The sequence below is a fragment of the Acinonyx jubatus genome, chromosome E3 (assembly GCF_027475565.1).
Source record: "Acinonyx jubatus isolate Ajub_Pintada_27869175 chromosome E3, VMU_Ajub_asm_v1.0, whole genome shotgun sequence".
Taxonomy (NCBI): domain Eukaryota; kingdom Metazoa; phylum Chordata; class Mammalia; order Carnivora; family Felidae; genus Acinonyx; species Acinonyx jubatus.
Window position 1 is genome coordinate 36445549 of NC_069398.1, and position 25807 is coordinate 36471355.

At 53.7% G+C, this 25807-nt stretch overlaps 1 protein-coding gene across 6 annotated transcripts in view; it reads right to left on the reverse strand.

Annotated features, from left to right (window-relative positions):
* NPRL3 (NPR3 like, GATOR1 complex subunit) overlaps window positions 1–25807 on the reverse strand; it is a 42648-nt gene that overhangs the window by 947 nt on the left and 15894 nt on the right. For all 6 annotated transcript variants that reach the window (XR_003415492.2, XM_053213399.1, XM_027043784.2 and 3 more), the window contains 9 exons: window positions 25696–25770; window positions 19218–19371; window positions 17124–17205; window positions 9644–9781; window positions 8491–8647; window positions 4663–4769; window positions 4081–4210; window positions 1633–1822; window positions 750–942 (listed from right to left, as the gene is read on the reverse strand). Coding sequence is in view for 5 of the 6 variants with exons in the window: in XM_053213399.1 (XP_053069374.1) it covers window positions 750–942; window positions 1633–1822; window positions 4081–4210; window positions 4663–4769; window positions 8491–8647; window positions 9644–9781; window positions 17124–17205; window positions 19218–19371; window positions 25696–25770 (1226 nt within the window). In the remaining variant the exon portion in view is untranslated. The remainder of the gene's footprint in view (window positions 1–749; window positions 943–1632; window positions 1823–4080; window positions 4211–4662; window positions 4770–8490; window positions 8648–9643; window positions 9782–17123; window positions 17206–19217; window positions 19372–25695; window positions 25771–25807) is intronic.

The following is a 25807-nucleotide window of genomic DNA, read 5'->3' on the forward strand; positions in this document are numbered from 1 at the left end:
GGGGGTGGGGGAAGGACAGCATGAGCCCAGGTGGCCTTTGGCCTCACAGCCGCTGGTGGGGATCTCAGGGTCTCGGGGAGGCAGCCACCCACACCTCCATCCCCAGCAGAGGCAGGAAAGGTCCCCTCAAGTGGGTCCGTGAGGACCCACGGGAGCCACGCGAGCCTGAGGGCCATTCCCGCCCTCGGCATCCTGACGTGGGTGGGGAAGTCCCATATGGCTACGGACCCAAAGAGGATCAGTGCTCTAGGGGGCCATCTGTGGCAGGGCTGGCGTAGGAGGCCTGGACGTGGCTGCTTCAAAGAGCTGCCTGGCATGCGGTTCGTGACTGGGGGTTTCCTCACCTCACCCAGAAAACCATACACCTGCAGAGCCCCCCACCCATCCCAAGTCAAAGCCGGGTCTGACAAAGTGTGTCACCAATGATCTAGGGAGGCCTGGAACCCCTTCCCCCCACTGCCTGGGCCAAGAGCTTTCCCACGTGGGAAAAATCCCTGCCAACCCCCGTGAGGAGGAGAACGTGCTGCTGCTTCCAGAGAGGTGACAAGAGACACCCAGGAAGTCCTGGAGGGACCCCAACGTCAGAGGCACCCCAGGTGGGGACACCACAGTGCCTGAGACGCCACCTCAACCAGCAACTGCCATTTGTCATCGATGGATTTCAGTTGGGATTGTGTTGGTTAAGTCTCCATCCACTTTCTGTTCTGACCCTAGAACTGAGCCAGCCCCACTGGTCACCGCGCCCCCACCTAGCAAACATGCGGAGGTCCTCGGGGTTCTGGGCTGCAGGCACGCTGAGGATGGCCGCCCGCTCGTGCTCCGAAAGGCTGGCCAGCAGGTTCTCCGTCATCCTCTTGTTCAGCGGGGAGTCCCCACTGGGGAGAAGCTCTGCACTGGAGTTGTCCATGCTGGGGCTCGTGAGGGTCATGTCGTCACTGCTGGCTGTGGGTGGCCATAGGTCAGGAAGCAGCCAACCCCCCACACATGCCCCTGTTGCGCCACCTGTGCCCACCGGGAATCCACTGCCACGCCCTCTGGTCAGGGCCCCCCCACAGCACAAGGCAGGCCTGCCCATCCCGCCCCTCCTACCCGACATGGACAGGGTTCTCGGACTGGACCTGAAGACCAAGGTCAGGCCTCAGTCGAGGGAGCCTTCCAGCCCTTCACCTGCCCCGAGCCTGGGAACCTGGGGCATGCTGTGGCCACAATGGCTCTTTAAAGAAGGGGCTGTGACAGTCACTTTCTCTTCACAGGCCCTGGACACAGCAGTCTCAACTGTGACCTTCCAGTGATGGTGTGAAATCTGCTCTGATCCCAGGCTGCTCTTGACTCGAGCTCAGGAGCCCAGAGGCACGGCTTTCTCCTCAGAGCCACAGAAGTACAGGGAGGTCAGGGAGAGAGGTCTCCTGTCCTCCTTCAAGGGAGAGCCGCTCGGCAGGGGGCAGGGGCTCTCCGTGCGAGGACCCAATTGCCCACACAAGGTGTGGGTGTGCGCGCGCACGTATGGCCATGCGAAGGTGCTCCAGTCACTCACAGCCGTGCCTATGTCGGGATCCTGGCCGCCACTCCCAAGCACCCTCCCAAAGGCTACCCCCACCCACCAGACACATGCCCTGGGCAGGGGGCTCCTACTTGGGGAACCAAAGCTGAGGGCGTTGGGTGTGCTGAGGCTGCGGCCGCTGACCCTGGTGGTGAAGGGGACATCGTCCTCTCGAGGGTGGGGCTCATCCTCACTGGGCGAGGCCATCAGGCACACGTATGTGTGCAGCTGGACAAGGAGCCTGTGCTGCAGCATCCACACGACCATCTGAATGAGCTGGGTCTGCACAAGAGACAGTGTGAGGCCCAGGGTGGTAGGCAGGGTGGGGGGAAGGCTGGTCCCCCACCACCGCCCTGCTCCCCTCTGGGGAGGACCCGGGAGCCACGACCTGAGACACGGTCCCCACAAGTCATCCCAGATGTAAGGGCCACATGAGCTTCAGGGGCCCAACCCTAGAATACAAGGCTCCACATCTCAGAAAGGGAGCTCTTGGCTGCTGGCCGGCCTGCAAGCCCGACTCCCTGCTCCAGGGAAGGCGGCAGGGCCACAAGGGCACTGGGCTTACACCTGCACTGCTCCCACCACACACCTGGGCTTTCGTGCCCAGAGCCGAGGAACAGGACTGATTACATGGAGGCCCTTGCTCTGCCTTGTCTCCCGCAGGCCACTCAGCCCTGTCGCCCAAGCCCCCCACCGCACAGAGCCGGGCCCACTGTGGCCTGGACACCGTTCACAAAAAGGCTGCTGCTCTGAGAGCAGGAAGTCCTCTCCTTGGGTCAACCTGGAAGCCTGCCCAAGGACAGGGAGCTGTAATGCGGTGTGCAGTCCTAGGGCGTGGAGTCCACCCCTCCCTCGGGGGCTGCCACCTGACCGGGGCAGTGAGGAGGCCTGTGCAGGCATGGCTTGCGCATGCCTGAGCAGGAAGGTGCATGTTCTCAGACACACACATCTGCCCGATCAGATCCGCAGGGGTCCCCTCCTGGGAGGGGATGGCTGCCCAGGCATGAAAATAGGGATGTACCATGGGCGTGTTACGACCTGGTCAAACCAAATAAAATTGAAAAGGACTGTAATATAACTAAACTTAAAATTAACAAGTAAAACAAAGAGGCTTCTTAAGGCCTCAAGAACACACTCCAGGCCCCGAAACAGGAGGTGTGACAAGAAAGCGGACTCAGGGGCACCTGGTGGCTCAGGCGGTTAAGCATCCAACTTTGAGTCAGGTCGTGATGTCACGGTCTGTGAGTTCGAGCCCCATATGGGGCTCTATGCTGACAGCTCGGGGCCTGGAGCCTGCTTCACATTCTGTGTTTCCCTCTCTCTCTGCCCCTCCCCTGCTCACATTTTTGTCTCCCTCTCTCTCTCTATAAAACATAAATAAACAACAATAGAAAGAAGCAACAGGAGAAGGAGGAAGAGGAGGGGAGGGGGAGGAAGAAGAGGGGGAGGAGGAGAAGCAGCAGAAGCAGAAGGAGAAGAAAAAGGCCTCAGCCCGGGACTCTGCAGGACCAAACCCAGCTCCATCTGGGCCCTTGACAAGGGACAGGGTGGCCCCCCCAGGCATGGCTTGGAAAATCCACCCACCATCCAGACCATTAGGAAGCTTCTGCTGGGTACAGATGCAAAGCGTGTCTTTTATTCGGCTGGCATGGCCTGGCGCAGTTCCCGGAAACCAAAGGCACCATGAAAGGCGGCCTTTAGAACTGTCACACTCAGCATCTAAACGAACTCAAGAACCTGGATCTCCGTGTCATTCACAACTTGAGAAGGGAAAGAATTTGCTTTTAAGGACTGGTTTAACAGATCTGTCGCTTATTAGAACAAATACTTTGGAAGACAAAGCCTTGAGAACACCCAGCCCCATCTCCAACACCTGCCCCATCTTGGCCCTGTGCTGGGTCCCTGCCCAGAATTCCAAAGCTCCAGGCATTCAGCGGAGAGGAGGCAGGCAGAGCCTTGTTCATGGGTCTAGGCTGCACCTGGACCACAAGCCCCATACCTCCCTGGATGAGCCCTTGCCACACCCAGCAATCCCACCTGTGGCCCTCACTTTGCCCCAGGCCCAGTGGGGCCTGTTCCAGGCCTGTCCTCTCCAAATCCTCTTGGATGAGGAGATTCTGGGGACCAGTGAGCCCAGAACTTAGACCTATAGACCCTGTGGCCACCTGAACTGTGGAGGGGGAGAGAGCAGGAGGGCAGGGCCCAAGTTCAATGAAAACAAAGCCGATTCTACACACACACACCCCCAGACCCAGGAAAGGTCGCCACTCTCCTGCCATCCGGGCCTCTTAACTCTGTTCTACCCCAAGAACCGCTCACCATAGCCAGGGTGGGCTCCACTGGACTGGGGGTGGGGGGACTCGGGACTGCCCAAGTGTCTGCAGGTGGCCTGGCTGGGGAACTAGCTTTTGGTCACCTTGGCACAACAGGTGCCCCTCCTCCCCCAAACCAAGGCTAAGGGTGCAGCACTGGGGGCTCTGGGATGAGAAACTGACACGAGAGGAGTGGTTCCCGGGCTCCCCAAGACTCCTGTGACTTACCTCCTGCACTGGGGGGGCCAGGGGGTTTCTGAACTCTGACAAGGAGACGGGCAAGGAGAACTTAGCAAGGACGGATGGCAGGTCGTGAGCTGGAAACTGACGGGAGAACTGCTCAGCCAGTGGAGAGTGCCTGGGGACGGGGCGGGCGGGCGTGCCCGTGAGCTCAGCATTTCATGACATCTGTGCCCTCACCATGGGCCAGGGTGGGCAGCAGGAAGGCTCAGCACAGCTGGTGGCCTAGGACGGGTGCAATGAGGACAGAGCCCAGACGCTCTCCCCCGAGGGGCAGAAGGAACAACGAGCACAGGCCACAGCCCCTCTGAGCCCCCAGGTCAAGGCCAAGGCTCCCAACCCCCACCAGGCACCCCGGCCAGACCCCACCGGCCAGCAGACACGGGGGAGCACAGGCCCTGCGGGGAAGCTTTGAATGCCAGAAGAGCACACGCCCAGGGCAGGCCACGTGGTCCTGGACCAGGCCAGAATAAGAACCTGGACAGAGCAGAGGCCAGTAACCAACGCCAAGTGAGGTCCTGGCTGCGCACAGGAGCACGGCCCTGGGCTCTGGCAGCCAGAGGTACTCACAGACACACGCTGGCGTTGGGAGAAAGCATGTAGACGTTGTTCTCACACAGCGGGTAGATGATGATGGCCTTGCCCCAGTACACCAGGTGAGCCGCGAGCTGGAAAACCTGTAGGCAGAGGGAGCTGACGGCAACCCCCCACCCAGGGGCTTGGCACGGCAAGCACACAAGCCTCCGTATCACCAGCCACTGTGTGGTTTGGGACCGTCACTTCCCACGGGACCCGGTGTTGTCCAGGCTAGCAGTAAGGAAAAGTCCCACGAGCATGGGGACATGTGAGGTGTTCAGGACCATGGGGTCAGCTCAGCTGAACAAGGGCCTTGTCTGAACAAGCTGGCAGAGGCCAGCACCCTGCTCCCACCAGGAGCCCAGCATGGGGATGGGTTTCCACATGGTAATGGACGTGGGTCCAATGAACCTGTCCTACACCTCTTGCACTCATCCCTGTGTGTCCCAGTATCCCGGGACCACGTTCCACTGCCCGGCTCTCCTGGACGCTCAGACAAGACGGGCCAGAGACAGACTAAGATGCCAGAAATTCCTTCCAACTTCAAGACGGGAGCCCAGGTCTGAGGGTACGGCACTGGACACTTCTTTTTTTTTTGTTTGTTTTGTTTTGTTTTAGTTTTTTTTAACGTCGATTTATTTTTGAGACCTAGAGAGAGACACACACAGTAGGGGAGAGGCAGCGAGAAGGGGAGACACAGAATCCAAAGCAGGCTCCAGGCTCTGAGCTGACAGAGCCCAATGTGGGGGCTTGAACTCACGAACTGTGAGATCGTGACCCGAGCCAAAGTCGGACGCCTAACCGACTGAGCCACCCAGGCGCCCTGGCACTGGGCATTTCTAATTCTGCATCACCCAGGTGAGCCTGCTGCCCCTCCGTGCCATCACTATGTGTCCCCAAGTGGGCAAGACACCCCGACCCACATGCAAGGCCAGGGACACTGCTGAGTCCACCTCCACCTCATCTTGGCAAACAGGACCTCCAGTGGCACCACCAGTGCCAACGTGGCAGCAACTTCAGTTCCTTCACTGCCGCTCTTCTCTCTCATCCCAAGTCCTACTGAAGCTCACTCCAAAGCAAGGACACACCCACTTTCCTCCACCTGTCATCACCCTCACCCGTGGCGTCCACCCCCCACCACTCCCTGCAGCCCGAGCGCCGTTCTGGGGACCGGAGGTCTGAACTCGGATCCCAGGCTGCGGTGTCTGTCAGCAGGACGACTCTCTCCAGAGTCTCCGCCTCCTGTAGCGGCAGCCTTCCTTGGCCTGTGCGTGTGGCCACGTCCCTCCAGTCTCTGCCTCCAGAGTCACATCCCCTGCCCACTTCTTACAAGGACAATCCAGGGTCACCGCCCATCTCAAGATCCTTTATCGCCTCTGCAAAGTCCCACGGGAGGTTGCATCCACAGGACCTGAGGGTTAGGTTGCGAAGGTCTGTGCAGCCATTACTAAGCCAATCATAAGGAATGGACACTGTGATCAAAGATACTGTCCTAATTTATACATACAGAAAATCTGGAGGAATCTACTGTTGTTTACCTCTGAAATACAGGATTGCAGGCACTCTCTGTGCCTATAATTTGTGAGACGTATCAATTTGTATATGAAAGAGCATATCGACTTTATCACGACAAAAAAAGCCCCAAATAGGGGAGGTAGGTGGGGTGAAATAGTGAAGGAGATTCAAACTACACTTATCTTGATACGGAACTGCTGACTTCGTATACAGCACGCCTGAAACTGTCGCTGTGTCTTATTTATAAAAACAAAGGGGGCCTGGGGGGCTCAGTAAGCTAACCATCTGACTCGATTTCAGCTCAGGTCATGATCTCACGGTTCCTGAGATCGAACGCCACGTCTGGCTCTGCGCTGACAAGAGTGGAGCCTGCTCAGGATTCTCTGTCTCCCTCTCTCTCTGCCCCTCCCCCGCTCGCCCTCTCTCAAAATAAATAAATTAAATAAAGACAGATTAGATTAAAACAAAGCCCGGGGCGCCTGGATGGCTCAGTCGGTTAAGCGATAGACTTTGGCTCAGGTCAAGATCTCACGGTTTGTGAGGTGACAGCTCGGAGCCTGGAGCATGCTTCCGATTCTATGTCTCCTTCCCTCTGTGCCCCTCCCCAACTTGTGCTCTGTCTCTATCAAAAATAAATAAATCTAAAAAAAAAATTTTTTTTAATAAAAAATAAGAAATAAATTAAACAAGGCCCAAAATATTTACTTTGCCTGGGATGGAACAGGAGTTATTTAAGATTTTATTTTTTCTTCAGTAATCTCTATACCCAACACGGGGTTCAAACTCATGACCCCAAGATCAAGATTCACATGCTCTTCTGACTGAGCCAGCCAGGCGCCTCAGGAACATGAGGTAAGCTGACATCTTCTCTCTAGTGGGGCCATCCACACTTAAGGGTCCAACTAGGCTCAGCCAGACTCGGCTCCCCTGCTCTCCCAGGGGCCTCCACTGGGCCACGTGACCTGCCACAGGCAGCAGCAGTCCCAGAGGCCAGGGAGGCTGGCCACGCCAGCAGGAAACCCTGATTTGAAGTGAGCTCAGTGGGGAGGGTTATGGAAGGAAAAAACAACCTCCCCATGGCAAGGTGGGGGGCGGGGTGCGTGAAGGGGTTATCATCAAAGCTTTGTCTTTGCCCAAAGAGACCGAGAAACTTGAAAGCTTTGACAGCTCAGTCTGTATTGATCAGAACACAAGCTCTGCAGTGTGTACAAAACAGCCAGAACATTTAAGGTTCTGTCTTGTGGCTGCTACGAAGGTGACTAGGATGTGGTCCTCACTGGGTCCCATCTAGTCCGTGAGCCCATATGACACACAAAGGCAGAATCGGATAAACTCTCTGGCCAGGTAAATGAAGGTCATGGGGAAGGACTTATTCTGGATGGCAGAATCTGAAACGGCTGCTTTGGGAAACAGAGGCCTGAGAGTCAAGCTCCCGCACCTTGCCAAGGACCAGAGGCCAAAGACGTGCCTCCCAGAGGGCCCAGGTAGGCTCGTGTCACACCTGGGATCCTCTTCCTCAGCCCATCTGAAAAAGCAGCTGCTCTGTAGCCAGGTCCTGCTGCCCCCTGGTGGCCACATGGTGCCCACCGTTCTCGCCCTGGGGCTGTCACCTGGAAGGCACCCTGTCCTAGGGCCTCCAACTTCTCTTTATGCTTCTCTTCACTCCCTGGCCCCCACCCAGACTCCAACCAGATCGCAGCCAGGGCTGAGAGGCCCTCTACCCCATCAGAAACTGCAGCCCACAAGCACGTGGCTTGGCAAGAGGATGGCACCTCACACAGAACATAGGCCTGGGTGCACATACAAGGTCGAGGTCAAGGCCACGAAGCTAGGTCCTGGTTCCGCACACAGGCAGGCTCTCAACCCAACTTCCTGCCCTCACTTCCCACATTGGCAAAGTGGAGCTGTGGTACTGGCTGCTCACACGACGACACTCTGCGTGCCCCTGCAAGCCCCGAGCCCTGCCACCCCATCCTTCAGAGCCCAGTAACCCAGCACCTGGAGGGCCTCATGCCTCACAATCCTTGGACACAGGGGTTAGTACAACGTTAGTCCCAAAGCCAGTTCACAAAGCCCGCCCCGAAGCCAGGCCTGACTCGGATTCCAGAACTTGGAGCCGACCCAGGGACTACCCATCCCATCACGGCAGGCCACGTAGTGGACCCGGGTACGTGGCACACAGGCAGCCTGCTTTCCTGACACCCTGACCTCCCACCTTCAACCAAGGGCGGCCTGCTTTGACGTGCCCACCCCTCCCTCCCCCATTCCCCCCTATTTGGGGTGTCTCCCCAGGCCCCCCGGGGTTACCTGAAGCAAGGCCAGATCTGCATCTTGGGCCAGCTGCTGCAGGTTCTTCACGGCAGACGTGGTCTTGATCACGCGCACCAGGGCCGGGGAGCAGTCGAGCGGGAGCTCGCCCAGCAGGGACTTCTCATCACTGAGAAGCAGCAGGGCGTGGTAGGGGCTGCGGAGTAGAGTCACGGGTCACCAGAGCATGCGAGCCACAGGCCTCCCCGACCAGGCACACACCTCGAGCACACAGACACTGAACCCCGGAGAAGAGGCCGCCAGAAGGATGAGAGAGGCCCAGGGGCCTTTAAGAAGCCACCAGGATTGCAGTCACCTTCAGAAGAAACTAATTAGAACAAAGCTGAAGAAGGCCCAAGGACCCGACTCCATCCCCACCTCTGGGATTGCCCTGCAAATGTTTGCTGACTGAAAAAATGCGTGACTCTTTTCTAAGGAAAGAGTCCCAAATGCGGGAAAAACAAAATCCTCACCACAGACTATGAACAGAACCACATTAAAACGTACTCAGCAAGGAAACCCAGGAGGAAGGATGAGGACTTGAAGGCATGGACTAGGCGAGGGAGGGAGGGAGGGAGGGCGGGCCAGGGGGTGCCTTGGTTTCTCTCACCCCCAAATTCGCTGTCATGTGCCCACATTTCTTTTTTTAGTTATAAAAGTCTCTAGGGAAACGGGAGACTTGGTGGGATGTGTGTGTGAAAACTGAGCTTAGCTCTTTCCTTGCAGGAAATCAGTTAAGTAACTGAGTTCCCACAAGCTCTGATTCAAATGCAGGAGGTCCGGTGAACAAACACTGTAAATAAAGACAAAATCCCTCCCGTACCCTGGCTTCCCGCCAGGATGTCTGACCCCTACAGCCCTGCCCAGGCCTGAGGTGAAGACCCTTGGCGCAGGACCCCAGGCCGTGCCCGAGAAGGCCCAGGGGAATCCTGGGGTTGGTCATTTCTGGACCAAACCAGACCCCAAAATGTGTGTTTTTACTTCTATCAACAGTAGAGCCTTACCTGCCAGTTTCTGTAGCAGGAAGAGGAAAAGACAGTTCTTGGGAAGAAGTAATTGGTAAAACCTCAGACAGAAGCTAAAGAGAAGAGCCCCCGAGGGGCGAGGGGCGAGGGGCGAGGGGCGAGGGGCGCGTGCAGGGGCGGGTGCTCACCGGATGGCTTTCAGGCTCCGCTCGATGGCCTCGGGGGGGATGAGGCTCGCAGCAGCGTAGTGGATCTTATGCGGCAGGCAGAAGCCCACCTCCAGCCAGCTGTTGATGTGGAGCCGCACCACGCCCGACGTGCAGAGGCTGCAGAGAGCAGGCGCGGCGACTGTCAGGTGCTACTGAGAATCCACACGGTAACTTGTGACCAGACACACAGATCACACAAAAACCCCTGAGGGTGCTTCCTCCACGCACACTGCCAGTCAGAGGAAACTGCAAGCGAAGCCCTCCGGGGCAAGCAATCATCTTTGCAGATCTCAGCATATTCAAGAGAAGAAAATGCATTAGGAACCCAGAACTGTATCCCTGGGTCGCCCTGGCATCTGCAGTCCAAACAGAGTGCCAGCGCTCTGTGAAGGCCTCCTGTGCAGAGGGGAGAGAGCCAGGCCCCCTGCACACCTGCCGAAGGCCCCACCACACATGTGCAGCCGGGCAGGGCAGGGCCTGTCTCCAAAAAGGAGAGGTAGGCAGGACAGGAAGGGCGGGGGGTGCCGAGTCCCCCCAAGCGTCTTGTTCGGGAGGAGCACACGGCGCCCACCTTGCTGTGGATGCCAGCACCGCCCAGGTGTACCGCGGCAATGGCCCGAGCTGGCCTCGGCCTCACCTCATCAGTGACGGCAATCTGGTTCTTTCAGGGCTGAACACCGCAACCCTGTCCCTGACCCCTCCTTTCTCTTATATCCCCGCCTCAACCATCCCACCTGCAGGGAGGTACAAAGTCCAGACCTTCCCTGCACCAGCCCCCATCTGCCCTCCGCACTCAGCACTCAGACCCCCACGGCTCCCATCCCATCTCGGCAGTCCCAGCCTGAAGCCCCACGTGACCTGCTCACTTTTCTCTGATGCCCTCTCCTACCCGAGGCCATCTGGTCCCCCGCCCTGCAACCCTGCAACCGTCCCCACAACTCCGCTGTTCTCTGACTCAAGCGCTCCCTCCAGGTGACCCGGCTCCTTCCCTGTCTCAGGTTTCAACTCAAGCACTACCTTCTCTGGGAGGTGAGCTCTGAACCGGCCCTAGCCCCAGATTCGTGTGTCTTGAGCACCTGACCACAGGATGCAGTTTCCCCGACCAGAATTCAGTCACCAGGTGTGCTCCTGTGTTGCACTAACTGCTCCTCACACGGCTGGCAAAGTGTGGGGTACTTGGGGGGCACTGAGAACCATTTCGTGAATGGAGGAAGAAAAGGGGCCCAAGGAACATGCTACTGACTCTGGGTGGACTATCTCTCAGTGAGCCCCTGCCGGGAGAACACGCTCATGGGGGCCCCACGGCAGGCACATGGCCCCATACGCCCTGCACCAGAGAACCACACACAGAAGACTTGTTTTCAGCAGGGGTTTCTGAAACTCTCCAGCGAGAAGCCAGGCGGAAGGCGCCCACAGCCCAGTGCACAGCCCCGGGGCTAAGTGCCAACAGCACTCGGTGTCTGACACAGAGAGAAAGTGGCTGCTTGGGCAAAGCCCCCATGGCTGGTGCTCACCACGCCCCTGGCAGGTGGACAAGAGAGGGGATATGTGCCCACTGCCAAGGCCCGTACTGTTCTGACCCAGCTCTTCCCATCACATTCCAACCCTACTCTGCCATTCCCAACTGGCCGGAGAGGCCAAGATGCCCACATCTGGCCCAGTGTGGGGAGGCCGTGGCTCAGGGGGAGCCCTGCCTGGTCTTACACCTCCCTCGGGGGCACACAAACGCACAGTGCCGGCAGGAGGCACTATGGCCCTCACTGCCCGCACCCACAGGCTGTTCTTACCATCTCTTCCCCAAAACTCAAGCAGCAGACCAACTACCACGAGCTTCCCCGTGGGTCCACCCAAAGAGCCAGGAGCATCGTGGCCATCAGGTTTCTCAAACAGGGAATGTGCAGTGAGAAAAAAGTGTGAAGAATGCAGAGCACATCTGTGACCTCCACAACCCCTAGGATTCCTGCCAACACCACTGTCTGCTCACTGCCAACCACCCCAGAGATCCAGAACACCCTCTGCTTGCCCTGCCTGGAGATGTCAGGAAGACCCACGCCACACTCCCAGGACACCTGCGCCATCGAGTGGTCCCCGGAGGGAAGGTCAGAGCAGCCCTGGCAGCAGGGGTGGGGGCCACAGGCTGTGGCTGAGTGTGGAAGGTGAAGGTTGGGTCACTGCTGATGCCACACTCCCTCAGGGTGAACCCTGTGAGTGTCAGGATCTAGGGAAGAGACCCAGGGTCCTTCCCCAAGTTCCCAGAGGAGGATACTACTCTTGGGTTCTTCGAGAACGGAGTGCTAATAAGTAAATATGAGCAGATGGAGACTCCCAGAGCCTCACCAAGTTTTGGGCAAGGGTCTTTGCAGGTGGACAGCTCCCATCAACCTCTGAAAAACAGCCTCTTACAGAATCCAAGTTCACATGATGAGAGAGCGCTCCAGTGGATGAGAGTCTCAGCATCCGTGAACAAAAGGGAAGAGAAGAGTGAGGAAAAGCAGGGCTTGCAGGGAGAATGAACTGACAAAGCTACGTGTGCAGACCCCTCCTCCGTTTCACTATGTACCTGGACAAAAAGGCTGGTGGACTGAAAATAGAGTCTTTTTATTTCTGAGCTGTCCTCTTTAGGATGTGGCTCAAAGTAGCAGTTGGAACACCACAGAATCAGAATTCAACACTGAGATTCCTACCATTTCAAAGGCAGCTGTTTTTGCTCCCCCAGGAGCTTGGCAAGGCCATGTACATGCACACACTGGCGTGGGGTCCTCTTCTCCGGGTGGGAGAGACGCTCCCGTGTTGGTTCCCTGGTTTTCATGTGGATTTTACTCCACTTTTCCAGGCATCTGTTCACCCACTGGCAACTTCCATCCATGGAGTACTTCGCACTGGGACGCAGTGTGAAGAATCCCTGGAACGAGTCGGGAGGAGGAGCACACCCACCCACCCGGAGCCCCCAGGGAAGCCCCGCAAGTGCCCCTGCAGCAAGACAAGAGCCAGGAGCGGCACTGAAGTCTGCCAAGAGGAGGGAAGAGAAGGTCGGGCTCGGTTTTCAAAGTACCCTTTGTTTTTTTCCTAAAGCCTCCAGGGTAGAGGGAGCCCACCCTCTGAAAATCTCTGAGGCTACAGTTCATTTATTTATTTCTTGACTTTGAAATAGAGTTGACACACATTGCTGTATCAGGTTCAGGTGTTTGACGGTTCTCTTTATCACTCAGTGTTCACCAGCACAAGAGCAGTCACCACCGTCTGTCACCAAATAACATGATTCCATTATTAACGAGTATATTTCCTATGCTGTATAAAGTACAATTTCAAGACAAGTGTTTAGCAGAGCAGGGGTCTGGGTTCCTGCTATGCTTGTACTTCTGTTTCCAGGGCAGTCACGTTTGGTCCGGAAACACCGCGCAAAAAGCACCCCCCCCCCCCCCCCCCCCCCCCGCAAGCAAGGCTTATCCATATCCAGCCCGTCCCACAGCTCTGGGCCAGATAGGGTTGCCTAGCCCCATCTGCCACGCGAGATAGATGCTCTTACCAGAGCCCCGAGTCCTAAAGCGATGACTGTGCATATCCTTTAAGGCACGCTCTTATCTTTCCTATCCCAGGTGGAAATGTACTGTGTACAAGCTTCCTCCATTAGCCTCACACCTCACTGCCCGAGGACGAACTTCAGCCAAAACGCCCTTGTTTGGCCTCGCAGGCAACCTTCACCCTGCCAGCCCAGCACCTGCTGGCCACTCTGGTCCCAGACACGGCCAGGCTTCCTACTCCATGGAGCGGATGCTGCTCGCAATCCAAGAGGTGCAAGCAGGCACCAAGTGGCCCGCCGTGACCCTTCAAACAGAAGTTTCTACGTATGTGCTTTTTACGGGCAAAGGGAGTAAAACTCCCGGGACATTAGCAGAGGTGTTTGGGGACCAATCTCTGCTCTGGAGGGGCAGCAGTGGGAGGCAGCAAGGAACAAACGCAGAGTCCCCAGTGCCACCTGCCTGGCCAGGGCCCGGACAGCTCCTCCAAGCTCTGAGGACTCTTGGCCCCACCACAGGCCCCATTAACTCTGAAAACGGTGCAACAAACACTTCATCAAAGCACGGAATCCACAATCACACGACTCCTGTTTGTTCATTCCTTTGACCACCAGTGGACAAGCCGTGCTTCCCCACGTGCCAACCACAAGGTCTATGTTACAGAAAGTGAAGGGGTATCCCTGACCTCATGTCATGGGACACACCACCTAACAGTCACACAAAAGAGTGGGACACTGTCACTGAGATCACCAAGCTCCATGGAGAGACACAGGTGCTAGAACAGTCAGGGTAGGCTCCTGAGGGATTCATGCTGCCAGCCTATACTCATGGACACTTGGGTCCCAGGGCACAAGGCCACCAGGCTAGTCGGCCACACCACAACCCTGGATTTTAATTAAAACAGCAAATCCAGAACCACTCCTTTGAGAAGTTTCACCCCAACCTCTAGCCTCCACATCTCACATCTTCCGGCCTCTCACTTCTGCTTGGAGAAAACCCTCCCTGGGGTTTTCTGGAAACCTGTTGGGAAGTTGACAATAGGAGAAGGTGGCTCTGTGATCTGTTCTACCAGATCAGTCATGTAAACTCAAGTCTCCCTTCTTAGCTCCAAAGTAAGCCTACCCTACAGCAACAGGCCAGGCCATACCTCAAGGCAAAGGGAAGGCCGCAGGCCAGGCGGGCTCCTGGGTAGTCACAGAGCCACTGCTCTTGCCAGGCTGGGACAGGGTGCAGGGGGAGTGCACCACTGTCCCTGGGACTCCCTCCAGACAGGCACTGCTGCCAGCTTACCTGAGGTGGGCCCCAGGACCCACAACCTGAGCAGGGTGGGGTCTGAGAACAGAAAGGGTACATGGGGGTTCACCCTGAGAAAACAAGATCCTGAACACTAACACACCAGGGTGCCTGGGCTAGAGGAAGGAGGGCAACTGCTCAACAGTGGGACCCTGGGAGCCTTTTCTTCCCCAGAACAGATTCCTTTAAAGGGAATCCGGCCCAGAAGGACCTTTAAAGGGTCCTTCTCCTTTAAAGTAATGTCCACCAGGGGGCGCTGTGCCACCTCAAGCTCTGAGTTGCTACAGGCGGGCCAACTACCCAGGACTTCATTCCCTCCAACTTGCGGTTTAAACATCAGAAATTGCAGTCCGTTCTTTCTTTAGACATAGCAACTGTGGTTCTGGTTTGACGTTTACTTTATCTCCAGGTTAGGCTGAATTTTGCTTGTGGTCTAACCCTAGCTGAGGTGTACAGAGTCCCACTCAGAAGCAGGCAACACTTCTCACAGAAGGGGTTTCTGGCACCAGCCAACCCAAGGCCAGAGAGCAGCACTCCTACTGCAGAGACAGCTTCCACGTGATCACGAGCGGTGTCATGAGAGAAAGGGACGCGGCGGCTACGACACTAGAGAGCCCAGTTCCTAACGCCCAGAGGCCCACACCCAGCGGTCAGCAAAATCAGGACAAAGGAACTGACTGTGTCACAGAGGACAGCTCTGCCTCCTTTATGAGGGCACCCTTCCTCCCAAGAGAGAGATGAGCTGGGATCTGGGCAGAGCTCAGAGAGAAAAGGGAGATGTGTGAACTTGTGAAGATGCAGACGGCTGTGCCAGGACACCATTCTCCACCCACTACACCGGTACGGTCCAAAAGTTCACCAAGACTCTGTGCCAGCAAAGCCAGAGAAGAGGTATCTCCTGTGTTGCTAGTGGGGGGAGGGTACAGCCTGAGGCACAAGCCCCAACGGGGAAATACACCAAAATTACAAGTGCATTTTACCTCTTCAGCCCGGCCATTCCACTCTCGGGAATTTACCTCGTAGATACATAGGCACACGTACACAGTGACATGTGCACGGAGCCGACCAGCAGGTCTCATAGCACCAGAGGCTGGTACCAACTAAATGCCCAAGGGAAGGGCTGGCTGGCTATGCAGGAAAAAAAAAAAAAAAAAAAAAAGAGTCCCTGAGTGCCTCAGTCAGTCGGCAGAGCATCTGACTATCGATTTCAGCTCAGGTCATGATCCCAGAGTCGTGGGATCGAGCCCCACACCGGGCTCCACGCTGAACATGGAGCCTGCTTGGGATTCTCTCTCCCTCTCCCTCCGTCCCTCCCCGACTCATGCGTGTGCTCGCTTGCGCTAGCTCTCTCCCTGTCTAAAATAAAAAAATTAAATTAAAAAAAAGAAAAATGAAAAAGTCCTCATTTGCCAATACAGAGAGAGTCTAAGCTACGTGGTTCAACTACGAAGGCAAAAGGCAGGCCGCACGTACAGCGTAAAAGGAGAAAGGCAGTCTGTGCCCACCTGTGTGTGCCTCAGGCCCACCTGTGAGGGACGGCACAGGACACACGGCTGTCTGCTTACGTGCATCCTGCCACCAGAATGGGAACTGGTGGTGGTACAGCAGGAAAGAAACTCAACACTCTGATTTTCAAACTTGATGGATAGGTGGCCCTTCAAAAGCTTTAGTTAAAACGGCAAAAAGAATGAAAATTTCCAAAATGCTCATAACAAGTATCATTGGGTATGGGACTACAGACGGGCTTTGTTTTCTCTTTACTTTTCTATATTTCCTAAGTATCTACAATGAACACGTATTATTGGTAAGATCGGGAAAATTATTAACATCAAAAAAAAAAAGAGAGGATGCTGGACAAGCCACCTTTTCTGCGCTCCAATAACATGTGGTATCGCTGGCCACACTCTTAGATCCAGCACACCTCCAGTGGGTGGCATGGAGCCTACCAGGATGGAACGAAGCCCCAAGAAGGCCAGGAGAGGGCACTGGGCTGCATGCAAGGACACGGCCCAGAGAAGCCTGCAGCTCCATGCCGTCTGTGCAGCAGCATGCCTGGCACTAAGCGGTCCCCTCGGGTGTGAGTGATGGCTCCTCGTGAACCAACAGTCCTGGAGTAGAGGGGGAAGGCAAAGCTTTCAGGGGAACTGTCACTTGGACACCCGCCCAACCCCCACTCTCCACCTCCCACCTGCATGGCAGACCCAGGGTCAAGGAGTGGTGGACCCTCGTTAAAAAGAGATTCTTTGCTTGTCCACAAAGAGAGTGCTGGGAACACCAATATAATTGGAACTGTTAACTTCTGCTGTGTCTGCAAATGTCTGCTGCTCTCCTACACTCAGGCCCCAAGCCCCAAGTCCCTCAGAGCCAGGAGGAGCACCCTCTGACCTTCAGTTTCCTCGTGGGTGAGGAGGTGACACTGCCACCGTCTTAGAGGACAGACCCAGAACTTGGCACTGTGTCATGCTGACCCTGCATCTAATGATGCAAAACACTTTCAGGCTCTCCCATGTGACTTCAGGTTCAGTTCTGGGAGGGACTGTCCCAGCAGAAGGGCTCTCTCACCCCCATCTCAGTGGCACCACAGGACAACGGCTCAAGCAACAAGGTCCACAGGGAGATGCACCAAGCATGCCACCCACCTGTCTTACCTGTCATAAGCTTCCTTAAGGTCCCTGGCCAGCTTGCACTTGGGCAGAATGTGATGGAACGGGGACTGAGGACCATCATTTGCTGCAAAAATCGTAACACAGAGAATTTAGAGACTCCAAAGCAAGAAAACTTGCCAAGGTTGGAATGGAAAATACCTTTAAAAACAAATTTAACTGAAAATAAATTGTAAGTCAATTTAAACCAAATATCACACCATTCCCTACTGCTTTTTATAAAATCTGTGCATCCAGTTGAATGAAGATGAGACTCAGGCTGCTTTGTTTGCAGTCTTTATATGGAACTTTTGTGTTTAAACGTCACCACTGGTGCCCCCTGAGCCTGCAGCACTGGAGCAGTCCAGGTCACTGGCAGCCCCCAAAGCGTCCCCCGAGACCACCAGAGCCACCTTCCACTTGGTGAGTGGGTGCTGCCACACCTCATCCTACTCACTCACACTAATGCAATTTTTTAAAGTTTACTTATTTTGGAGGGGCCAGAGAAGGAGAGAGAGAATCCCAACTTGGTTTCAGGCTCCGTGCAGAGCCCGACATGGGGCTCGATCTCACAAATCGTGAGACCATGACCTGAGCTGAAATCAAGAGTCAGACATTTAACCAACTGAGCAACCCACGCACCCCTGATGCAATTTATTTTTATGATCAAAAGTCTTTCATTAATCCTTTCTCATAAATGCCTTAAAAATATGTAGTTAAATCGAATTTTTACAAAATTTCCTGTGATAGGGACGTCTAGGTGGCTGAATTGGTTAAGTGTCCGACTTTGGCTCAGGTCACGATCTCACAGTTTGTGAGTTCGAGCCCCGCGTTGGGCTCTGTGCTGACAGAGCCTGGAGGCTGCTTCGGATTCTGTGTCTCCCTCTCTCTCTGCCCCTCCCCACTCATGCTTTGTCTCTCAAAAATGAATAAACGTTAAAATTTCCTGTGAAAAAGTCACAGACCCTAAAGAGAATGTTCTTTTAAAAACAGAACTTCTAGGAGCGTGTGGGAGGCCCAGTCAGTTAAGCATCCAACTGCTGATTTTGGATCACCTCATGATCTCATGGCTTGAGAGTCTGAGCCCTGAGGTGAGCTCCACACTGTTAGTGCAGAGCCTGCTTGGGATTCTCTCTCCTCCTCTCTTGCCCCTTCCCCACTCATGCTTGCTCGCTCGCTCTCTCTCTCTCTCTCTCTCTCTCTCAAAATAAATAAGTAAACTAAAAAAAAAACCCTTCTGGATTGTTATTAACACGTAACTGCCAAAACATAATTATACATTTTGATAGCTATCAAATAAAAAAAGCAAATTTTCACTGAAAATGCACGTGAGTTGGACACTTCACGTATGGTGATCGTTACTTTTACTTATTGCTAAAATTAGACTGGGTTCCCCTTCAAATCTATTGCTACTTTCTCTCTTTATACAGGCGCTGACCTGAGATGGACGTGGCATGAGGAACAGGCAGGCCTTTCTCTGTGCTTTGAGGTATTTACAAAACACCAAGATCCACAAAAAGATCTACTGGCAAAAAAAATTTTTTTTCAAATTTTTTGAAGATTTTTCTTTTGAACCCCAATGTGGGGCTCAAAGTCACAACCCCGAGATCAAGATTCACGTGCTCTACCAACTGAGCCAGCCAGAAGCCCCTGGCAATTATTATTTTTAATTGGTCAGCTGATAACTCAATCAGGTCCTTCATCAATTTAGCTGAAAGCAAAGAACTGGAAACCACCCTCTTTGCCAGCTCGATGGTCCCGCTGGCCCCTCTGCGTGTCCTCCCACCACAGGCGAACATGGCCAGCGAGAGCAGGGCTGGGTGGGCAAGGCCCAGTCTGCACGAAGAGCCATCCTGCAGCAGCTGGGGCAAGGGAGGGAGGCAGTGGAGGCTGGCAAATCCATTTAAGTGCATCAGGTCAGGAGAGCTGCTTTCCAACTGTGATCCTGGGGGCACCCTCCTGTGCACCCCAGGAAGATCACGTGAAGGTCACATAACCTCCTGGTGCCTCGGTTTCCACATCCGCCAACCCAGATCAGGGTCCCTGCCTCAGAAGGCTGCCTGCTCTGTTGTGTGGGGGAGAGACTCTTGTCACACTCACCATCAGCTACCGCGGACACCTCATCCTGCAGCGCCAGGATCAGCTTGGCCTCTCTTGTGAGATACTGGCAGCGGCGCTCCTCGTGCTGCAGCACGGTGGCGATGCGTCGGGAAAGGTTGTGCAGGCAGTTTATCACTGATGGGTCCGCGTTGGCCTGCAAGAGAGGGCACACGTGACTCAAACGTAGCACGCATACTCGTAGCACACGTGCACAGCCGACTCAAACCATTAAGAACTCTGTCCAGGTTCACTGCTGTCCCCGGTTTCCCGTGTCCCCTCTAGGGTCTGTCCCCAGAAACACCAGTGCTCTGAGCACCCTATCCTGGGAATCGATGCCCGGATGGTAACGCAGAGACGGTTCCGTGGGGTCCCCCGGCTGGTGGGGCGGGGGAACGCAGGCATTTCCTATAAGCAGAGAAAGGCTCCCGTGCTACAGGGCCCCACACCAGGGCCATCCAGGATGGCACGGTACGGATCAGGCATCCACTCCAGGCCGGACAGAGGTAGCCCACTGGGGCAGCGGAAGGCACAGGTCCACTACCCACCTGCTGCGGGATTCTCTCGAGTGGGAGTCTCTCGGGTGAGACCTGAGACAATGCCCGACAGCGGTACCTCCCTCTCCAGTTAGTCTGATAGAGCCTACCCAGAGCACAAGCCCTGGCAGCGTGTGGTCACCAGTGTGCTGCTGACTGTTGGTGGACAGGACCAGGCTACATGATCACACAGGTGACAGGGGGTGTACTAAACAGAAGCACTACACCGACCGTTCACTAAACACGCTGTCTGCAGGAAAAGAGGCTCTTTCCAGCAGAAATAAGCATGGCTCACAGAAGTCGTCGGCAGGATCCAGGCCACCCATTCCCCACAAGCTCCCCTGGCACCCCTGTGCTAACTCTGGAACCTATCAGACACCGCAGCCAGGCCAGGCAGGCACACCCACCCGGGCCAGGGGTGGAGCAGGCAGCTGTAGGGTCTCTGAAGATGCTCCACAGAGCAGATAACTGGCCAACCATGACTCAGTGTTTCAGGAGGCCGAGAGGGCGGCTGAGTCATCTTAGGGGTGGAGGTGGGAGAAGGGGACGCGTGGTACTGCTGATTAAAACCTCTGGAACTGCCTCCCCTCCTGTTTATCTGGCAGGCAGGGCCCTGCCCTCAGGGTGTTCACAGCCTGCCTTCTGGACCAAAACCCAGCCCAGACTCCTCACCTGGACTTGGAGAGATTTTCAAAACTCCTGGCAGATTTCATGCTCGCAAAGAGAACTCACACCTGGCAGCACACCTGTGCTGGAGAGAGGACTGGACACTGCTTTCAATGCTGGGCAGGAGCCCTGCCCCTTTGTGTCAAGGACAGCCCCTCAACAATGTTCCTCCACAAGATTGTGGAACTGGAGGGCCTGCGTTATAAAGTATGTACACATGCTTTAAAACAACATACACTTTTAGAAAAATCCATGTCAAAATACTCTTAGCGGCACAAGAGAAGAAGGGGAATGATCCTGCGCACACGGCTGTTCCCTTGAATGGTAATCAACTCACACCTGAGAGCCTGACCCTACGCGCAAGATCCCACTGGCTGGGACAGGACCGTGTTTTAAGTCAGATGTCCAAGCCCACCTGTGCCATATTCCCAGGCGTGCAAGGGGGTGTGTTCACCCAGGCGAGGCCGGATGACCTACACTGACAGCGTGTGCTGGGGGGTCCTGTTTGGCTTCACAGGCCGGGTACCACTCCAGGTACCTGCACAGCCCAAGGCTATGTGGCCACAATGGGAAAGCTAGCACCTCGGAATTGCCCGGTCTTGAGTGGGAGCTCTGAGAAATGCCACATATGCCCCACAGGTGATGTGAAACAGCAGGAAATTTAGGGTATCGCCTGTGAGACTTTCTTGCTCCCCAAAACATGTACCCAAATGTAATGAGGCCTTCGGAGCAAATGTCCAATTTGCAAGCAATACATGAAATGAAGAGGAAGCAGGATGAGATGAATCCCAACACGGAACATTCAGTGGGACAATGTGAGAGGAGAGTCCTAGGCTGGCAGAGACCTACAGGTTCTCATCCTGGTCCAGGCCAACTGGAAAAATATGGCAACTGAAGAAAGTTTCGATAGACTAGGCACCAGGTGACAACAAACGATGGCCAATTTTGTCAGGAGTGAGAGGGTATCATGTTATAAAATAAATGTCCGTACTTTACAGAGATGTTGTCCGAAGTACATAGAAGTGAACAGACATGAAGTCTAGGACTTGAAACACATGAGGAACAGGTGGGGTAGAGAAGCCAGGGTGGCCGTGGGACGGCTGTGGGACAGCAGAGACGGGTGTAAGAGGGTTATCAAACTACTGTCACTGATCTGGGATTTGTTTAAAACTTTTCAGAGTAAAAAACAAAAGTACACATTTTTATAAGACTACTAAAAAGGAGGGAAAAAGCCGGTCCACCCTCAAATACCAAACCTTTACGTTACTGAAATTTCCTCCCATTCTCCGACATCATGGCCTAGGCTACATGAAGCCCTGCACCACCTCGTTTCCTGCTGCTTCTACCGGGCAGCAGTCCTCTCTACTCCTCCAGGCTCTGGCCTCCCCTACTCCTCGACTCTAACAGCCCAGCATTGCCAGGAAAATGATCGCCACTGTGCCGAACCCTTCCCCAACTACCGGACATCAGAATGAACCTCCGGCCTCACTTTCATTACAAAAGTCTTCGCACTTTAAAACCGGCTTGTTTTCTTGACTGCTACATCCAAGGGTGCCACACATTCTGCTATCACGGGCTGTTCCCCAGAGAAGAGGGCCCGCCTGCCCAGGTCCAGGGCGGGGCCGTGGCTGCTTCTCACCACCCATCTCACAGAGGCTGCCGGTACTGACATGTGCAGAGCATTCGCCAGGATTTTTGGTCTTTGGTTTCTTACTTGAATTCTCTCTCTGGATGTCTGCACTATGTCATTTCGCAAGGCAGACCCTTGTACTACTTACACTGTGAAAATGCCAAAACTATAAAAATGAAAGTCTCCTCTTAGCACCTCACACCTCAGGGACAGCCACTGTTAAGCAATCATTTTGTCTTAACATGCAGGGTTTTTTTTTTTCTTTTTTTAGTGTTTTATTTTGAAGAGAGAGAGAGAGAGAGACAGTGCAAGTGGGGGAGGGGCAGAGAGAGAGGGAGACACAGAATCTGAAGCAGGCTCCAGGCTCTGAGCTGTCAGCACAGAGCCCCATGCAGGGCTCAAACTCACAAGTGGTGAAATCATGACCTGAGCCAAAGTCGGATGCTTAACCAACTGAGCCACCCAGGCGCCCCAGAAGGCCTGTTTTAAAAATTAAGCTCCGGGACGCCTGGGTGGCTCAGCCGGTTAAGTGTCGACTTCGGCTCAGGTCATGATCTCGTGGTTTGTGGGTTCGAGCCCCGCATCGGGTTCTGTGCAGACAGCTCGGAGCCTGGAGCCTGCTTCAGATTCCGTGTCTCCCCTCTCTCTGCCCCTCCCATGCTCATGCTCTGTCTCTGTTTCTCAATAATAAATAAATGTTAACAAAAAAATTTTTTTTAATTAAGCTCCATTATAAAGGAGCTTTTCTCTGACATTATTTTGGTTTTGAGCCATTCATGCAGTGAATGTGGTATGGGCTACACACACAAAAACTCTCAACATAAAAAAGCACCTTGAGACTTAGAATGATACCCAGTTTTACAGGTGCCCTCTCTGCTCAGCCTCATTTCTGCCACTCTGAAGGTTTTCTGTTTTCTTTGTCACTGAGATCCAGTCACTTCGGTCTGGGACACTTCTGTAAAAAGCCATCATGCAGATTACACGGGCCCAGACAGAAAGAACTACTGAATATTTTGGTGAAAACTGATAGGTATTTCAGAGAAATTCCATTATCTAATAGTTACTAAATATAAATAAATGTTCTAGGTAATTCAAAGTCCTTTCATAATATTAGCCAGTTTCTACCCAGGAATGCTTTTTATGCTTATTTGGATCCCTTATATTTTGACAGCTTTATTGAAAAGAAATTTCCTCTGACACAACTTCAGACAGCACTGGCAACTGCCTTAAGAAACTATCAGTTTCGGGGCGCCTGGGGGGCTCAGTCAGTTGAGCATCTGACTTTGGCTCAGGTTATGATCTCACGGTTCACGGGTTCGAGCTCCCACGTCAGGAGCTGTACCCTGGCAGGGGAGGAAACCCAAACACCACAGCCCAGGGACTCAGTTGGGAAGAACTTCTAGGTTCCTCTGTTCAGGTGAAGCTGACCGCTTGGGTGAGCTGACTGGTCATCCCTCCCTCCATCACAGTGAAGCCAAAGAACAGCAGGTTAAGGAGGCACCAGCAGGGCGAGGAGAGGCACTAATGCACAAGACCAGCGGTCTCAGGCCTTCCCCTTCCTTTCTCCCCATCCACTCTGCAAAGGGGAAGCAACTACATGGGACAAAGGAAGACGGAAAGGTAGAAAGAAGGGAGCAAGGCAAGAGAGGGAGGAAGCAGACAGAAGCCGTACAGGATGGTTACCTGGGGGCAAGCTCACCTGTATGAGAGGCGAGCTGGGGGCAGCACACAAGGACTAAAGGGAAGGTCCTGCATCTTGTGATGAGATGTCCTCATCACAGGGTCCACCAGCCCCCGCACAAGTGCCAGACAAGGACTCACAAATGGTGAAGGAACTCATCACCAGCAGACCGCCACTGCAGGAAGTATAGTCTTTCGGGCAGAAGGAAAATGACAGCAAATGGAAATGTGGGTCTGGAAGCGAATGAGCAGCGCAAATAGTGACTGTATGGGCGAACACGTGATTCTCTTTCTTATTACGTATGTCTCTCAACAGTTAATGCCAGTATCCTGTGGGGTTTACAATACAGGCAAAGTAAAACGCAGGACAAGGTAGCACAGAGAGCAGAGAGGAGAAACGTGTGAATACTGTTGTAAGGTTCTTATGTTACATGTGAAGTTATAGATGGACCTCTGAAAAGGTGATCTTGGTAAATTGAAGATGTTTACTAAAACATTAATTAAAGGGGTGGCTCAGTCGGTTAAGCATCCGACTTTGGCTCAGGTCATGATCTCGCAGTCTGTGAGTTCGAGCCCCGCATCAGGCTCTGTGCTGACAGCTCAGAGCCTGGAGCCTGCTTCAGATTCTGTGTCTCCCTCTCTCTCTGCCCCTACCCTGCTCGTGCTTTCTCTCTCAAAAATAAATACACATTAAAAAAAATTTTTTTAAAGAAACTATCAGCTTACATATGTGTATATATATATATATATATACACACACACACAAATACATATATACATATATATACATATGTATATACATACACACACACACACACACACACACACATATATATATACACACACACATAAACATACATACACATAAAGGAAAATAACAATGTTGGTGAGGAGGTCGGTAAGTTGGAATGCTCACACATTGCTGGTGGGATGTAAAACAGGACCACCCCGGTGGAAAACAGTCTGGTGCTTCCTCCAAAGGCTATCATATGACCCTGGAATCCCACTCCCAGGTGTGCACGGTATACCGAGGAGAAATGAAAACGTGTCCACGCAAACATTTGGATACAAATGTCTATAACAGCACTGTTCACAATATTGTATTGTTGAACATATATTATTCTTTTATTTACTTATTTGAGAGACACAGAGAGAGAGAAAGAAAGAGAAAAAGAGAGAGAACGAGCGGGGAAGGTGCAGAGAGAGAGAGGGACAGAGGATATGAAGTGGGCTCTGTGCTGACAACAGAAAGTCCAATGCGGGGCTCAAACGCACAGACCACGAGATCATGACCTGAGCTGAAGTCAGATGTTTATCAACTGAGCCACCCAGGCACCCTGAACATATATTGTTCTTAATGGCTAAAAAGCAGAGACAACATAAACATTCATCAACAGATGAATGGATAAACTGTGGTTCATCCATATAACACCATACGATTTGGCCATAACAAGGAAGAAAGTCCTGATACATGGTACCACATGGGTGAACCTCAAAATCATTATGCTAAGTGAAAGAAGCCAGATACCAAAGGTCACGTATTATAGGACCCAATTTATATGAAAATGCAGAATAGGTAAATCCACAGACAGAAAGTAAACTGGTGGTTTCTAGGGGCTGAGAGAGGAGAGAAAATGAGGTATAAGTGTTCTCCTTTTAGGGCAATGAAAACGTGCTGGAACTGACAGTGGTTACAAAACGTGGTTACTAGATGCCACCAAACCACACTTTAAAATGGTCAAAATGGTAAATTTTTGTTATGTGTATTTTATCTAGAAAACAAAAAGGGGGGGGGAGCATACTAAGGGTAAACTCTTGCAGCAGCTCAGGAGGAGCTTGGCAGTAGCTGGGTCAGCTCAGCAGTCTGAGCTCGGAGCCAACCACTCACCAGAAGTGAGCTGCCGGTACTCTTCCCTGACCCTCCTCCCTGATCTACCCACCTGTGCTCTTCAGCCATTTGCACACTCACCCTCAGGGCAAACACCACATTAAAAAGAATCATGGTGGGAGCTTCCCTCTTTGGAGATGGATCTGTTTTTGAGACCTGCAGAAGAAACGTAATTCTAATGAATGAGAGTTAC